Genomic DNA, 18,536 nt, shown 5'->3' with positions numbered 1-18,536 from the left:
TCAAGCTTGAGGAAGTCAAAAAGGGAATGAGACGCACTGAGGACAGAAGGAACAGCGAGGATTGTAGGAGATAGTCCATTGCCCTTAGACTGAATACGATTACCAAAGCCTAAACGAAATACACAGTTTGCACGAATCCAGGCAGAAAAATAAAGTGCACATGATTTAGAGGTATGTTGGTACCGGTACCGCACCATCTGAAAGTCACCTTCTTATGACTAGCATTAGAACATGGGAAGTTAAACTATGTCTATTTATTTTTTTTTTCTCATCAAGAGCGCACGAAAATAGAATGTATGATCCATGTCTGACTGAATAACCTCCGTAATACACTTGGGACTCTCAGAAGTTCCTCTGTCATGGACGCAGTTTTAATCCATGACGAACAATATGCAAGACCTTAATGCCACAAACGTTGCTTCTTGAAAGGGCTCACCTACAGGCTTTAATGAAGCCATTGGAGAAGATACTGAGAAAAGACATGTATCGCAGGAGGCCAGAGGAGGTTATAAGAAAAAGTGAAGTGCGGTGCCTTCCAAGACAGCCAGAAGTATGGCTAAGGAGATGCAGAAGCTGCTCTTGGTCATTAGCGATAGAAAGTATGTGGACTTCTTCACCAAATGAATCAATGAACGGAGAGACCAGCCAAATAATAGGTGAACTATAATATCTCTGAAAATAGAAAAATCTGAGAATGGAAAACTGAAGAGAATGCAGTATATACTGGATAATTATGATTAAGTAGTAATACTGGAGATGGAAACTATATGTTTGTATGTATGTAATTAAAATCTGGCAAGACATCCTTAGCCAGTGGGTGGAGAATTCAAATGTTTTTGGTCTGGCATCACAATACCAGGCAAAGGCTACCCACAAAAATAGGTAACAGCCATCTTTGACAAACTTAAGACTTAAAGAAAACAGAATCAAAAGGGGGTTGCTGAAAATAGCCTCAGACAGCTGGCGTTGTACGAGGAAGAAAAGGCAGGGGCAGATGCAAAGAGTCCAGGAAGTCCGAACCCCTCCCCTCGTTCTTGAGCTGTGTCAGTACTTTCTCTAAGCCACCAGAGGAAAATAAAAACCTTTGTCCTTTGTTAGCACAGACAGGTAGCACAAGACCCACAAATGTCAGGCAAAAACAATTACATGAAAAAGAGAGAAAAAATGCTTATCATTTCTTTTGTGTATGAATCTGGCCTTACAAATGTAGGGAAAAAAAAATAAAAAAGTTGGATGCTCTCCTTTACCAAATGCTGTATCCGACTCTGGAAGGTGATGGTGTCAGGAGGAGAGGTGGTGTACGGAAGAGAAGAAACTGAAGAACTAGCCACAAATAGAGAAAATTAATCCCCCCTCAGATAACTTTTTTTTTTTTTTTTTGTCATTCGAGGGAAGATTATTAGAACTGAAGGAAACAGATACAGCCTACATGAAGCCATTCACTGTTCGGCGGCACCCTTAACAAGCACAAGATAATCTCCACATAACAAGAATAAAATAAAAAGGACATACCCGTAATCGTACTGAAGAATTTAAAAGAATATGAATCACGCAATGGTAAGAAATATTTCGCTGGTCGTCGCCAAGACAGTGCTGCCTCCTTAGAAGTGTTGAAAATATAAAAGCAAAAAAGGAAAACTAATCTAACAATGCAAGAACTTCCATAAACTAATAGAAAAATTATCATGTATTAAAAAACAGTGACTGGGAAAGGTACTGGAGAGGTGCAGTAATTATAATTCCACAAATTAGTAAGATATTAAAGAGAAAAAAACAAATATGACATCTGCAGGAAAAAAAAAAATTATGGAGCAAGGAGACAGAAGCAAAACAATACGAGAGAGAGAGAGAGAGAGAGAGAGAGAGAGAGAGAGAGAGAGAGAGAGAGAGACGCAGTAAACAACACTCCAGAGACATAAAGCAGAGGGTACGAACAGAGCCGGAATGAAAAAGATCAAAAGAAAGTATGATTTAATGGAGAGTACTCTCCACTGACTTACAGGTTAACTCTCCATTAACTTACAAGGTAAAGTAAATAATAGCAATAATTGTGGTACAAAAAAAAATAACAATGATGGTGATAAATAATAATAATAATAATAATAATAATAATAATGTCTTCTTTGAGTATATATATATATATATATATATATATATATATATATATATATATATATATATATATATATATATATATAGATAGATAGATAGATAGATAGATAGATAGACAGGTAGATAGACAAAGGTATTTCCCAAGCTGAATGCAAGTGTCCGCTCGTAGATTAGAAAAAAAAAAAAAGTCTTAGAAATAAGGGCAGAATATCATGACGCAAAAGAGGCAGGGATGAGCGCAAAACTTCGAGCTGAAAAAAAAAAAAAAAAAACGAAGAAAGTGAGAAAGAACCCCAGGAGCCAAAAAAAAAAAAAAAGTCAAAAGAAAACGGGGTAGAAAAAACATAACCCCCCCCCAAAAAAAAAGAAACTGTTGTTGGAGTTCGAGATCAAAGCACACAGGAGTGGCGGGAGTAGGGTGGCCGGAAAAAAAGATAGAGCAAAAGTTAACGAGAGAGAGAGAGAGAGAGAGAGAGAGAATAAAGTTGGTAATTACTGAGGCATGATTGGTTGGGTGGTAAGTTCTGGGGCAGTCTTATTGCGGGAGGAGGAGGAGGAAGAAGAAAGAACTAAAGATGAAGAAGAAGAAGAATGAGGGGGGAGGGGGAGGGGGAGGAGGAGGAGGAGGAGAAAGTGAAAGTGACGGATGAAGAGAAAAAAATAAACAAAATGGAAACGGAAAAAAAGGAGGATGGTCAGGGAGAGAGTACTATGCCTGGAGGCTTTTGTGTTTTTGTATGTACCTGTGTGTGTGTGTGTGTGTGTGTGTGTGTGTGTGTGTGTGTGTGTGTGTGTGTGTGTGTGAGTAATTGCTGAGTTTCTAAATATATCATATTCTTTCTCTGACTCTGAACATAGGCTGTGCAGTCCGTTTACTGAGCTCCAAGAGTCCTAGCAAGTGTCAAGGAAAAGGCTGATTTACATGAAACCTTCTCCTTCAAGCAGCAGACGAAGCTTTGATATCAGGCTTTCCACTTGTTGACGATTATATACAAGTAAGGATAGACTTGTAATGATAGACAGGTTAATGAAGGCTCTAGGTATCTCTTCCATAGCCGAGCTGCTCTTAGGCTGAAAAAAATCGTCTGGAAGGAGCATGGATAAGTGAAGTAAATATGCAATCGTAATGAAGTGGATAAGTGGCTCCTATAAACCAATTCAGTTGACACAAAATATCGTTCTTCTGTCTGTCTGTCTGTCTGTCTGTCTGTCTGTCTGTCTGTCTGTCTGTCTCTCTCGTTTTTCATTGTTATTTTTCCACTTCATTTCCTTCCCTAACAACCTCCTCCTTTCTCTTTTTTTTTGTCCTTTTTAGGTGTTGTCTTTACTGCCTCACCTCCTCTCTCTCTCTCTCTCTCTCTCTCTCTCTCTCTCTCTCTCAACGTAGCTATAATCAAGGCCTCGTCAATTCCCTTTCATGAAAGCAGAATTAAACTCACTCCTTACCAGCACTACGCCTTACTGAGCTCCACTTCTCTTTGGGCACTTTTCGGCCCTCCTTTACTCTCCCTTCTCTTATCGTAGCTCTTTTCTGTTCCTCATCCTGGCTCTATTTTTTAGTTTTTTTTAAGTGATCCCTACATAAATTCTACTCCCCTTCTTCCTTTTTCCATTTTGCTATGCTCCGTTTTCCTTTGTCACCTTCACTTTATTGGTACTTTCTCTTTCTTTAGTGTTTTTGAAAATTATTTATGACCATCTAAGCTTCTCTTATTTTTGTGGTTTCCCTTCCTTCTTTACCATTGCTCACTTAAGTATTCACTGTTAGTTCTTCGTGTTCCTTCATCTTTACTGTTTATATTTTTTACCTTCTCGAAAGATTTCCACTCCTTTTTCTTCCATTTTTCTATCCTCATTCATCTTCCTCCTCTGATGTTCTTTCTTATGTTTTCTTGTCTTTTCTCTACTTTTATGTTTATCTACCCTCCTTTTTTTTCTTTTTTTGTCCTCCCCCTTTATCTTCCCCTCTCTGATCCTCTCTCTCGCTTCTTCCTCGTCGTTTCTCTTACTATAATGTTTTGCATTCTTCTCTTTCCCTGTCGAAGTCATCCTTTGTCCTTGCTCATAAAATCTTCACTTTAATCTTTCCTTCGTCATTTCTCCCCCTTCGATTTTTTTTTTTCCGTGTTAGACCAATCTCCAGTGTTCTTTTTACATTATACTATTCCCATCTTCTGCTTTGCTTCTCATATTTTCATTCTTACCTGTTTCTTGTCCCTTCTCTTCCTTTGGTATTGTTTTTTCTTTTGTTATTCTGTTATCTCCATTATACAGTATATATTCCCTTCCTTTACTGTATTTTCACGTGTATTTTCTTTTTTAGTTATTGTCTTCGCCACTCTCATCTACAGCGCCATCAACTGATGTATTGTTTTATTTAGTTACTGTGTAGCCTCGTCTTGCTTACTGTCTTCGTAAATCTTGTTTTCAGTAGTTCTTTCTTTTTTTTTTCTTTCCTCAAGTCTGTTCAGTGCTTCAGCCCCTAAAGGACGGCTCGAACATTAAGAATATTATTCAGACCTTTCAGTTTTATTAACCAGGAGCAAAAACTTTTGTCTAATTTTGCGCTGTGTTGTGTTCATCCTAAATTCTGTGCTCACTAAAATGCTTCCTTTGATTCCTTTTTTCATCCTCATCATCCCCCACAGTAGTATGATCACAGTGGTTAGGATGATTTAAACGTGGCTCCTTTGTCTCTTTGGCGACATGAATCAAAAGAGAAGGAAAGACGTAGGAACAGTCTAGGAACAAAAATTCGCCTATTATTCCATTATGTCTGATTCATATTGAGGGGCAAATTTGTTAGTTTTCTTATCTAGCATCTTACATAAAGAGAACTAACTGTGGGAAGAGAAACACCAAAGCCTCTACCCGCCAGTGGAAGCACGCAGAAAGTACAATAGATTCATTATAAGGCAAGTTATGGTCAAGGACTGTTCAGCCTTCCACAGTGTCAGTGGAGGTGCAGGCTGCTTGCAACGTAAGTTTCGGATGGTGACGGTGTCACACTTTTACATCGGTTAAATGATTCAGTTTAAAGTTAAACTGGGAATACATGGATTGTATTCCTTTTATTTTGTTCCCCAGCCGTTGCTTAATACTGATGGTCTGTTTTATATATCTACTTATCCGTCTCACGAAGATGACGTATTATTTTAGTTTCTGCTACCTCCAGAATATTTTTTTTATCTTCAGAATTTATGTCACGCAATCAACACTATGAAAGAGATTATATCTAATCTTTCCTGCACGAAAAGATACCTCTAAGCTGCATAAGACTGGCTAGTAATAAGAAAGGAATGCAAAATACGTGAGGGGTAAAATAAAATGTTTAAGATAAAAATCCTTATCCTTATTCTAAACGTGCACGCACCAATTCACTCAGCCTGCATTCTTATTTACTGTGTACCATATCTCTCTGCTTCACAATAATTTAATCTGACGGAATTTTCTCTGTGACTTTCCACTCCATCATTATCATTTTTTCTCTTCCATCTCCCTGTTCTGCCTTTGTCTCCTTCTCTTCTTAATTATCACCTTTTTTCTTTGTGCCTTATGATGCTACCCTTTTCTCCTACCCTCACTCTACCCAGTTCTATATTCTCTCTCTCTCTCTCTCTAAGTGTTTATAATAATTTCTCTCTTGAGTGAAAATCGACATAATATAAAATGTCAAGATATTTTATTACCACTTCTTTTATTTCACTTGCTCATTCTCCCACTTACTGACTCACTCGTTCTCCCACCTAATCACTCACTTGCTCACTCTTCCAACTCATTATTCACTTACTAACTCACTCTCCCATCAAATCACCCACTCACTTTCCCACATAAACCACTCATTCACTCTCTCACCCATCTAATCACTGAATCACACACCCATGTACTCACTCACACACCCAACTAATTACCCACTCACACACCCATCTAATCACTCACTTACACACCCGCCTACTTACTCATACACCCATCTAACCACTCACTCACTCATCCATCTAATTACCCTCACTCGCTGCTCAAGATACTCACTCACTCATTCCCTCACTCACTCACTTTCATAACTATTCACTCACTCACTCGCTCAATTTACCACCTCATTAACCACTCACCCACCTATTCACCCACTCACTCTCCAGCCAAGTTATTTACTCGTTCGCTCTCCCATTAATCACTCACCCTTCACTTTCTCTCTCTCACTCTCTCTCTCTCTCTCTCTCTCTCATCCGCCCACGTGTTCATTGGTGATGCCTACTTTCGCCCACTGCTTACTCCTCAGCCATTCTGTGTGTGTGTGTGTGTGTGTGTGTGTGTGTGTGTGTGTGTGTGTGTGTGTGTGTGTGTGTGTGTGTGTGTGTGTGTGTGTGTGTGTGTGTGTGTGTGTGTGTGTGTGTGTGTGTGTGTTTCTCTAAGTTTTGTTGTCTGTCTGCCTCTGTCTGTCTCATTCTGTCTGTGTCTGTCTGTGTCTGTCTGTCTGTCTGTCTGTCTCTCTGTCTCTCTCTTTCTCTCTTAACAGTAAAATTGCCGCGCAGGTTCAACCCCCAACAATTTCCAAGACAGAATTATTGCCATGGTGGAGAGAGAGAGAGAGAGAGAGAGAGAGAGAGAGAGAGAGAGAGAGAGAGAGAGAGAGAAAGAATGGTTTGGGTGATGAAACAGGTGCATTAAAAACCTGACTGACATGGCAGAGAAAATAGTCCCCAAAGGTAGAAGAGGGAAATGAAAAGGAGAGAAGCGGATGGATATGAGTGAAAAAGGTCAAAAAACGAAAAAAAAAAGAAAGATGTGAAGGAAAGCAGGAAAGGATGAAAGCTGTGAGTGGGTTGTTGTGTTGAGGGAGCGGTGGAAGAGTAGTATCAATTTTTAGGTCGATATGTGTCATTACTTAGCCGTTATAGTGTCCTGACATTATGTAGTTCATACAGCCTGCATATCTTAAAAATTCAATGACTTGATTTATGGTTATGGGGTGGAAAAGCAAATGCTGAAATATGCATATGTAAATTTCTCGGTCAAGACTTGGTTTAGTTTATTCATGGTGACTTTAAAAACCCTTAAAAAATCATTTCTTCAGCACTTCATCATAAGATTTATGTCTCAGTCCTCAGAAAGTCTAATGATCTTTATCACAGTTCTGGGTCCCCTTCAGTCTGGTGGCGTATTCTTCGTTTTAGTCTTGCTACGTTCAGATGATTTTTTAATTTACGGAGAATCATAATACTGTGAGGGAGTTACGGTGACTGGTGTTTACGCCATCACTACAAAACAGAACCAGAATGCACACAGAGAGCGCATACCTCCGCCAATACCATGAAAATGGATCCGGATCCGGATCTGCTCCGAAATTTAATTAGTTCTTTCTTCGTCCATGGCCCACCCTTCCACAAAATTTCATCAAAATCCGTTCATAACGTTTTGATTAATGCTGCGTACAGACAGACAGACAAATAAACAGACAGGCAAACAAAAGACAAAGAAAAAAACCAACAAACAAACGCCGGCAAAAACATAACCTCCTTGGCGGAGGTAACAAAACTGGTTGCTGGCGGCAAGAATATGTAATATGACATCGGCCTGAAGGGGCTAATATTCTCTTGTACGGTTATGCTATTTATGAGTCTGGTACCGAAACGAAGTACATAAATAACACGCATAGGAAAGAGATGGCAGGAACCCATCAACCCCACGAGAATGTGAGCCTTACGAGTAGTGCTGTTTATTCCGGAGGGTCCACACGCATGTAACCTAAACTTTCACTACACGGAACCATACAGTAGCAAGCGAATACAGAGCACTCATTTTCCCTGCTAAAGTGTAAAACAGTTTGCTAGGGTTCCATACAAGTGGTGCAGAAGTGATATTTGGAGCTGCGCAGGTATTTTGTGCTACAGTGTCGTCGTGCATTATATTATTACAGGTAATGACAAGAGGGAGTAGTGTCTCCCTACATAATTCAGGGCGACACCAGCAATTCCACACCATATGGCTGGTTATAAAACAGCCTCAGAAGGTGGGGGTGGGAGGGATTTGGGGGGGGGGGGTTGTGTCTCCCTTGGTTGTTTCCCATACATTGCCCTCAAGTTATTGCATTAATTCAGTAGAAGACCACTGAGCTCCCCCTGTATCAGAGTCCGTACTCATAAAGTTTCTTGAGATAAAGCTGTGTATAAGAATGCTTTGTTATTCCGTTATCCTCACTCAAACCAAGCGATTCCTTCATCTTCACTCATACACTCAGCGGATACTTTACAATCAAAGCAGAGTGAATATGAAAGTCAAAAGTACTGCAAATCAGGTATCTCTTGATAATAAATTATCTGAGATTTGTTCATCGCAGATATTGGCTGAGATCCTTCAAGTATATGGTCCCAGGCTGTAGTTGATGCTACTTTCTTAACTGCATTCGTTTTATCAACCTGGTAGTCTAATAGAGAGAACGCCCAGTCAAGAGTGAAGGTTATCTGTAGTTTTTCTTCGTTTTTTTTTTTTTTTTTTTTTTTTTAATCGTGAAGGGAAGTAGGGTGGTCATCTACCCGTAAGTGCTCTGGGGTATGGTAGTCTAGCCACGGAGTCTTGCATCTCCACACATCGAAGGGTTTAGGGATTCTCTCTCTCTCTCTCTCTCAGTGAGAATAATCGCATGTTCTGGGAACATGTTTACCCTGTCAGGTAGGTAAAGTTAAACTGATTTACGGATACTCCTTTGTGAGAAGTGGGGGCACTAACCATTCACTCAATGTAGTGTGCTACCTTCAATTGACTACAGCGAGTGATTGGCTGAGGAGTTTCCTATAGTCCAGGAAACAAATTACCATGCTGAGTGGTTCCTATATATCACAATGGACGTCTGGTCATCTGGTGTGGTAAGGCGCTCCAACTGGATGTGGCTCATAAGTATTAAATCCAGGCGCTGGTTGGGGTTTGTTGCTCATATAATCCATTCAAGGAAGAATGGCTGGTCACCCTCGATTCTATGCTGCTGATAAGGCAATAAGTGACTGGATGACAGACAAGCAGATAAATACGTCTCTAAGTTACTTACAATAGAGAAGGAGAGACAGTGATGTTGTGAGCGGCTCGGTGATGTTGTTGTTGGTAGCTCGGCAGGTGAGGTTGGCTTCTACATAGTCTCTGGTAAGGGCAGGGATACTCAGCTCCGTCCGCACCTGTCCCAGCCCCGCCCCGCCCCCGCTGACTCTGGCGCGTGGTGTGGTCGTGGAGACAACGGCGGGGCGGGGCGTATCGTAGCCCAGCACTATGCTGTGGTTGGCCAGCAGGGTTGATCCACGCCACCACGTCACCTCAGGGGCCGGCCACCCTGCAGAATTTGTTACATTAATTGATGGAAATAATTTCTTCTACTCCTTGTTTTTCTACCTAGGGATGAGTATATAAATAAAACATGTATGTGGAATATGAGGAGAATATAAATATTTAAATGGATGGCTAGCACCAGCTATATGAAGTACTACCATGCGCATGAAATGTGGGTACAACCTTGCTATTTGCCACACAATCATCGCTCTTAGGCAGCAAGCACTGAGCCACTAACAACAATCATTCACTGATCTTCTTTTGCGTGACTGCACACGGAGTGAAAGTCCATGCCGAAACTCACATTCCTACAGATCTTATTACACATTTCAAATGTATTCCCAGCATCTGCCAGCGACTCTTGGGAGGTAATGAGCTGGTTTTGGGATTTGGTTTAGCTTCCAGCCCATAGAAAACGTAAGTTGTGATACGTTGATTCCGTAATTTTAATGTATGTATATATTTAGACTGAGGTATAATTGTACATAAAAATTCACGCACTTGTGAATCTGTGCTCATTCACTAGCTTTACTCCTGACTGGAGGGAAGTCGTAAGCAAGTGTTCACCCCTAAGGAAGTCCTGTTGTTAGTTGTTTGATTGTAGACGCCAAGGGTAACAACGTCTTCTCCAACTGATTCCTGTGTAATCTAGCAATGATTTAACTACCACCTTAGCATTGCACAAAGTGTCTTCTTTTGACATAAATCCCTGGTTACGATTTCAGACAGAAGGGATACGAACAGAAAGTGCGCAGAAACTACAACTGATGGCAGTACCTGTACTTCTACAATCTCAGTTACTGGTGGTAGAGTAGATGGACTCCACATGGCGCACATGGATACATACACACTGTACAGTCGCTCAAAACAGTATCCTCCCACCGCATGAACGCAGGGCTTCACAACGTGTCGGGCGATTGAAGCAGTGTCGGTATTGTTAGCAAGCCTGGCTCTCTAAAATATCACGATAGATTCGGTACCTCATATCTACAGTAGATCCGAAGTTTGAGTCGAGGATTTCAGATATCCGATACAGAGTCCATATTGTTCTGTTCTACTCATACAGGCTACGCATCGGAAATACATGAATAATCCCATTTCATATATCCGAGATCATTCCCTTATTGTATTTCACAAGGGCATAATGTTTCCATACGACACTTTAACTCGTACACCGCTGCGCCGTATGTAAACCGGGGCTACTAACAGATCTCACGCTCACTTAATATTTTCCATATTTCTTCGTTTGTTGTGTCAGATTGACTCACTGCACCTTTGGGAGGATACTTTTTTGAGCGACTTTACATTATCTGCATTATCATCGGACTATCATGTTAGTCATCCCAAGTAAGATCTTTGGTGACTGGGTCGCAGTTAAATTTTGTTCACAGCTGACAAGTTCAAAAGTCTTAGCTCAGCTGCACTCAAACCATACTCTATCAGCTTAAAAGAGCAACAATTCATTACAATGTGCTGCTACTCTAATTCCTTTTTAACAACTTTTCAACCATGCGGCGCTGAAACAGTAGAGTATAAATAATAAATCACACACACACACACACACACACACACACACATTTAAATATACTATATATATATACATATATATATATATATATATATATATATATATATATATATATATAGAGAGAGAGAGAGAGAGAGAGAGAGAGAGAGAGAGATACTGTATATATATATATATATATATATATATATATATAGAGAGAGAGAGAGAGAGAGAGAGAGAGAGAGAGAGAGAGAGTACAGCGTAATCTGTTTGTAGTAAACAGAATCACAGACACTAGCACCTCAGGTGGCAGGCATCATGTAAACGGCTTTGCTCCTTCCCTGACTTACTTGAACCAGTGTGCCTGCACCAAAGGTACAGAGATCTTAAGACCTTGCCTGCACCAGGCCAAGACTGTAAGAGTCGCAACAGCACTCAAGAAAACTTTAATATCAACAAGATCCTCTTAAGGAATGTTTTTAATCTTGAGATGTATGTTGCACTAGGTTTCACTAACAGATTTATGTTGTACCGTATAGTGTCCAAGAAAGGTGAGTAAATACAGAATTTGCTTGAGTTTTTAAACAATTAGTGAAAAATGACAAGATACATAAATATTTATCACATCAACTCTTCATTTAGTTGTTGTGCGTTTAATGTACTAGTATATGTAGACGGAAGTAGCTCAAAAGTAAACGCCTGCGAAAGGAAAAGATATTTCCTGTAACTATTTGTGCTGGTAGGCCAACAAGGTAAGCTGATGAAACACGCAGGCTGACATTCAAGTGGGTGGTGGAGCAAATATCAGGCCAGGCTTCCGCCATGTTATGTTACTTTTATTTTACGACAACACAGGATAGCTCTGGATAACTCAAGTCTCTCCAGATACTTCAGTCAAACAAATCATCATCATCATCATCATCATCATCATCATCATGACTATCTTTCCTATCTGCGGATGGGATGAGGTAGAACAAAGAAAACACGGAAAGAGAGTGCATGAAAGGAGAAATCTCAACAGCATGTCCAGTGAAATGGCGGTATTTAAAGATGCAGTTCACTGTACTGTACCTGCCAGATAGAGTACGTGAAGCGCATCAAGGAAGCAAATTATGTGCAGATGGTTAGGTCTGTGAAATGGAGTCAAGATTCTTGAGGCTTGAACGATGTGTTCATGGGCATTTGTTCCAAATGACTGGGCATAATGTTGATAATCTTCGAGCTTTCATGCTTTCTCTTTCCATAACTGGATATTTTATGGCAAGACACCTTATTTTACGCGATAAGTTTTTTTTTTTTTTTTTGCTTATAGTTTTACTGCAGGTTCTCCAAAAAGCGTAAAATATCACGTAGAATTAAGATATGGCGAAAAAATTGCAACATAACTATATTACTCATTCCCAGGTGGTAGGTGGTGGCGGCGGCCATCATCCACTCATTTAATATAGTGCTGTTTGTTTCTCTATTATCTTAATAGTTTCTTTTTTTGTTTTTTCTGTGTCAGCTCTTTTCTCTTCCTATGTCTCCCATCATTCCGATCACTATAAATTCTTCTTCTTTCCACTTCACGTGACTCTACTCTTGGTGACAAACTAATGGTTGCCTGCAACCCAGGAAACCACTTACAACGCTGTAACAATATAACCAAATAACGGGGTGATGTGGAGGCTATTATAGTGCCCCTGTTAACTGGGTGGAGATACAAGAATGTGGCGTCCATCCGGGAACTAAACTTCCAAACTCTTCTCCGAGCCTTGTTATGCAGAGACGCTGTCTGCCGCACAGGGAACATAGGTTTACTGCATGGGATGGACCTGCAGGGGCTGTTGTTTGCCTTCAGTTGATGGGTCTGCTCGGTCAGACATACCAGGATTACTCAACAACAACAATGACGTATTCGCATTTCAACCCTTCAGCCACAGGACGCCACTTTAAATGTATTCTTTCTGTTTTCTGACACTGAAGTTCAATTTAGGAGAGATTCTTTGAACTGGAGGTGTTGAATTCAGCCTTTTATTTGCCCGTTCACTACAAGTTATCTCCTCTGAGCTGAATGAAATAATCTAGCAGCAGCTGCCAATGATAAAAATGACGTCCTGTAGTGGAAAGGATTAAACTGCGACAATCTTAGAACTTCTAGAGCGGGACAGAAAGAGGAGGCAGCGTCCTAAAAAAAACTCTTTCTCTGAGGTTGTTATGGCTGAGCATTTTATTATTTGCTGAACTAAAAGAACTCCCGCAATGAAAGACATAGAAAATTATGTCGAGTAAACTTTTCTTTAGTAATGGTTCATCTGGGAATTATAATTAGATGATCACCAGTAAGTTTTTCAACTGTGAATAATCTCTGCGGTCAAATGTTTCGAAAACAAGGAACACTTAAAGATTGCAACAACAGCGCCTTACAATTGCCCTGTGCCCTGTGATCTGTGACTTTGACGTTCCATCGACTGTTCTAACAACAAAATTACTTTACTCTTGTCTAACTACCAACCATCCCGCCAAGCTTGGTCCAAAGGAATAAAAAATATTCGAACTGATCTTGCCTTGTGATCATCATCTTTGACCTACTGTTCTCAGAATCGAACCTCTTCATCCTTGTCTAATCTTCAACTCTTCCACCGATTTTGGTCGAGAAAAAAAAAATCGATTTATAAGGTTGAATTTTTGACCTTAACCTATGGCCTTGATCTTTGGCTGATTGCTTTTATAACAAACAACTTCTTGCTCTACCCTTAGATTAGTTTGCTTGAAATCTGATAAAAACTTTACGGTGGTCTTTCGCTGTTGCCGTGAACTCTGATCTGCTCCCAAAAGCAATAGGTCAACCACTGGGAAAGCATACTTCTTAGCAAGTGTTCATAATAGATAAAAACTTATTGAATTAGTTTGTTAACACACTAGCAGGCAGACAGAATGACACACAAAGTATCCAGCGTCACTTTCACTCACCGAGCACGGATGTAATCATCTTGAGCAATCCCTTCTCTGGTTTTGGCCCACCCACGAAATGTATTTAGGCTAACACCAATAGATTTTATTCTTGCGGAAGAAGTACCTGACTACATCTCACTTCAACATTCTTAGGCTCTTACACTCATTCTCTGCAAAATAAAACACTCTGACATTAGCTGGAATAATAACATACGCGAGTCAACAGCGTCATGAGTTATTGGTGACAGTATTAACATTCGTGGTCTTATGGCTCACTCCCAGCTGAATAAGAGTTTAGCGTTACCGGTATATGAAATAAAACAATCGAGTTGTTAAAATCATGAGTGTGTAAAGCCAGAGAGGTGACAGTGAGAAGGGGACTGCTAGCGAAAACTAAGGGCTATAATAAACTAAGGCTGCGACAAGGAGGGCAAGCCCCCTAGATTTTTACATCATTTTTAAGTATCGTCAAATACAAAAGTCATTTCGTCTTCCCTGCCTGATTCTCACTGCTAGATTTATAAACACTGTAAGTGACGCTGTGGACTAAGGAACATATTAAATTCCATGTGTGGATGTTAATACGAAGCTCTGTCCACACGTCCCATTCAAACATTCCAGCGATGAGGGAGGCAGGAGAAGCGAATAGACTTAGCATCTGCACAGTTACCAACATAAATCCTGTCACCACTCCTACTGCTCTCACTCTCTCACTAAAGGACTGATATTCAGCCTCTATGAATCTGCAGTAAACGACCATACTAATGACTATTTGGCCATAGATCATTGCCGTCAGCGTCATTTACTTCTGATTCCCCAAGCTTATCTTCACAGACCATGGAGAAAAAGCAGGAGAAGCAACAGATCTTTTGTTGCCGGTGGTACGTGAGAGAAAATTAAATAACCTTGATGGTCCTGCCTCGTTGCTGAGTGCATTACGTGAAGGGCCACTGCCAAAGATCAGTGGCCTGCCTGTCCCTCGACACTCTTCGTTTTAATAATACGGTCGTACATCCGACACTAATATTGTTATTGTTGATGATGCTGTGGCCCCAGGATTATTTATACTTGAACGCGATGGACTTCAGGCAGAATTTGTCCTACTGCAGTGCACCACTCATTTTGAGGGATAACGAGGGAGCAGAGGCACGTCAATTTTGTATAAGTGAGAAATGAACCCGACCAGTTACATCAGTGCCATCGTCAAAAGGTGTCCCTTAACAGAAGTACAGTCTCTCTCTCTCTCTGAATTTTTTTTGTGTTAGATCTGCAGCCAACGACACTTATGGCACAGGGCTGAAGCCAAATGAAATCATCAGTATCGGTCGCTGCGGATTCACCACACTAATTTTCAAGGTGCATGGAAGAAATAGCAAGAAAGGCGACAGGACTTCTGATCCCGACCGTACATGTCACACTAAACCGCATCAGTGAGAGAAATCTGGCCTTACCTCCTGTGGCGACGCAGTACAGTGTTAATGTGTCGCCCTCCGTCAACGGCCCCAGCAGACCCGCAGCGACGGCCTGGCTCTCCCTGTCCAGCACCATCAGGCGGGACGGCACCACTGCGGGGAGAGGGGGTGGGTATCATCATCATCAACATCATCATCATCACAATCATCGTCATTATCATCATCATCATCAACAACTTCTTTTCCATCTGGGAATGAGCAACACAAACACACACACACACACACACACACACACACACACACACACACACACACACACACACACCGCTCGCTGGTGCAGTGGTAACGTTCTCGCTTGCCATCTGGTAGACGGGAGTTCGCGCCTCGTTCAGGTTCCGAAAAGTTTCACTGACGAAGTGGGTGGTTACTGTCCCCCTTGAGCAAGGGGACGGGTGTGTGCGTGTGTGAAGGTCACAGCCTTGCCCTTAGATCGGACTATATGAGCTCTCAGCTCCCTTCCGGGAGGGTAAAAAAGCTGACGATCACGACCATCAAGTGATCCTGACCGACCCGGTGAATTACACACACACACACACACACACACAAGCAGAAAATGAGGGTCACATTCAGTAGAAGAGAGATTCATTTTCCCTCTTAAAAAAAAAAAAAAAAAAAAAAAAAAAAATAGGGAAGTGTGTCAGTCTGGATCCGCCCAGTGGTTATTAGGGAGTTTTGTGAGAGATCAGGGATATGTGGTCTAGATAAACTAATCTAAAAAATCAACGCTGTTTTTCTAAACTTTGATAATTTTTAACCTCTTTAACAAGAGGAAGCATTACTATTTCATCCTTTCTGCTAACAGATGGCTTTACTCAGTTGAGGAGACGTTTTTCGATCTTGGGTTGGATACAGCCTTCACTACTGCAGAATGTTTTCTAAATCTGAATAAAACCGTCTAGCACATATCAGAATAAAACATAATATAACGCCACTTCTATTTTGAGTCGTGCGACGTTTTCGGACCCGAGGCTTGCCAATATTGGTGCAGTAAGCTGAAGGGTAGAGCAGCCAACTTCCTTTTATGGTATTACGTGCGCAAACAGGGAGCTCTCAAGGAGTGCAACACCCACTCGCTAAAGTCTGTTTCAGGTCGAGCCTTTGATCCTGTCCTGTCATCCTGGCCCTCCGTTTACTCTTAAACTCGATTTATTTCATTTTTGCCAAGGCCTAAAGATTATTTCTTTAGGTCTTGATTTTTGCCTGACCCTCAACACCTCAATCAAACTTAGTTCAAACTGAATCAAAAGTATGTAGGCTAAAAATGTTCTGCACCCTTAGCCTTTGATCTAGTGATAAAAAAAATCAAGTCATTTTATTTATATCTTACTTTAAATTATTTTCACCTTGTTGGGTCCAAATCGAAGGAAATCGCTCTGAGCTTAAGAGCCCTGGGGTCTTTACCTCAGACCGACTGATCTTAAAACTGGACCATGTTATCATTTCCTGACTCTAAACCACTCCATGACACTGGGCTTTAACCGGAATATAAAGGAGCTAACTTTGCTCTTGATCTCTTACCAGTTAACTCTTTTTTTTTTTTTTTTAATCGGCCAAAATATAATAGGTTGTTTCTCTCATTGTCCTCAATCATTTTCCAAATCTGGTGCAGTTTCATGCAATATTTTATCCATAATCTTGCAAACTGGCTGACAAACGTAAACAAACAAACATGCAAACTGAACCAAACACATAACCCTCTTTCGCTGCGTACATGGATGTGGAAATCTCCTGTCTCTTCATGATGAAACTTAAGCAAGACCGTCACCCCAAAACGTGTTAACTGCTTCAGTCCTATTAGTCCTTTATTCATATTTTTGCAATGTCCTGACGATTCTGTTCACCTTAAAATAAACTTTTCGATCAGAAGACGCCTTCCTAAAGTTTAATAGCGCCATTAGACAGCAGTGCTGTAAAGCTAAATCATACATCACTGGACCGAAGGAGTTAATGTTATTACACTCGTACGCACGCTAATGTGAGCGGGGTATTGCTTTTCTCGGAGTGGGTCTGTAAATGTGTGGAAAAAAAAAAATCAAACAGTTCTGATCCGACCATGACCGATCTTAGAAGTGCTGAGGGTTTGTGAAAGGGTTGACTAGTTACTTTAAAGTACAACTGGGCTAAGGTCAAGGTCACACAGGAAAGCCAAGTGAAACAATTTTCATGCGATTTAGATCAAATTTTATGAATGAATTGCCAATAAGCCAAGAACGAAGAGATTCTATTTTGAGAACAGTCAGTCAGAGGACAAAGTTACAGGGAAAGGTCAAAGTTCGATCCCTGTGTATCTGTGTGTGAACTAAATATGATAGTTTGATCTGATCTGGAACAAACTTGACGGAAATGTTGAAGGTCAGCCAAGGGTCTGAATTAATGTTTTTAGAGCTAGTTTAAAGATCAAGCTCTCTGTTAGGTTGACAAGGTCAACCTAAAGTTTTTATTCGAATTGTGGAAGGGTTTAGGATGAGGAAGAGATGAAAGGTTTCAGTTTTCAGAACAATCCAGCTAAAGGTCAAGGCCATAGGAAAAAGTCAAAGGTCAAGGTCACATTGCATGATCACCTTCGGAATTTTTGTTCCAGTTCAGACCAAACATGGTAGAAGCGTTGCAGGAAGGGCACGAACGAAGGGATGTACTTTGTAGATCACTCAGTCAACGGTCAAAGTTCGACCCCTTGGTGGGGGAGTTGAGGGTCAACCAAGGGGTTGCCAAACAGTTTTAGAGAACATTAAGTAAAAGTTCAAGGTCATATGACAGTTAACTTTAATCCGATTCTGACCAAAATTTGCGGAAGTTCAGGGTACAGCCATGATGAAGGGATTTGTGTTGGAGAGAACAAACCGTCAAGTGTCAAGGCCACAATACACGATTAAACATTCGATCTTGTAATTCAAACCATTTTGATCTGACTCTGACCAAACATAACAGAAGGCATGAGGGTCTACTACGAATACAAAAATTCGATTCTGAGAGTAATAGGTCAACGGTTAAGGCCAGAGTACAAAGACAATTCGAAATTTTGATCCGATTTGGATCAAACTTAGAGGCAGAGCTGAAGGTTAAGCAAGACTGTAGTACTGTAATTCGAACAATCGGTTGAAGTTCAACGCCACGAGGAAAAGTCAGATATTTGACTCTAAGGTCAGTTGAAGGGTGCGGGTGTTGCACCCTCTTGGTGCTCCATCCAAAATCTAAATATT

At 40.7% G+C, this 18,536-nt stretch overlaps 1 protein-coding gene across 1 annotated transcript in view; it reads right to left on the bottom strand.

The window, feature by feature from the left end:
- The window catches only part of LOC145409221 (protein turtle homolog A-like), a 264,912-nt gene that overhangs the window by 95,137 nt on the left and 151,239 nt on the right, over positions 1-18,536 (bottom strand). The window contains exons 4-5 of the mRNA XM_080279705.1: positions 15,316-15,429; positions 9,152-9,427 (exon numbers count right to left, since the gene is read on the bottom strand). Of these exons, the coding sequence (XP_080135831.1) occupies positions 9,152-9,427; positions 15,316-15,429 (390 nt within the window). The remainder of the gene's footprint in view (positions 1-9,151; positions 9,428-15,315; positions 15,430-18,536) is intronic.

Source organism: Coenobita brevimanus, chromosome 80 (genome assembly GCF_032717465.1).
Source record: "Coenobita brevimanus isolate Jiangsu-jjx chromosome 80, ASM3271746v2, whole genome shotgun sequence".
In the NCBI taxonomy this organism is placed as follows: domain Eukaryota; kingdom Metazoa; phylum Arthropoda; class Malacostraca; order Decapoda; family Coenobitidae; genus Coenobita; species Coenobita brevimanus.
This window is presented reverse-complemented; position numbering and strand designations above follow the sequence as displayed.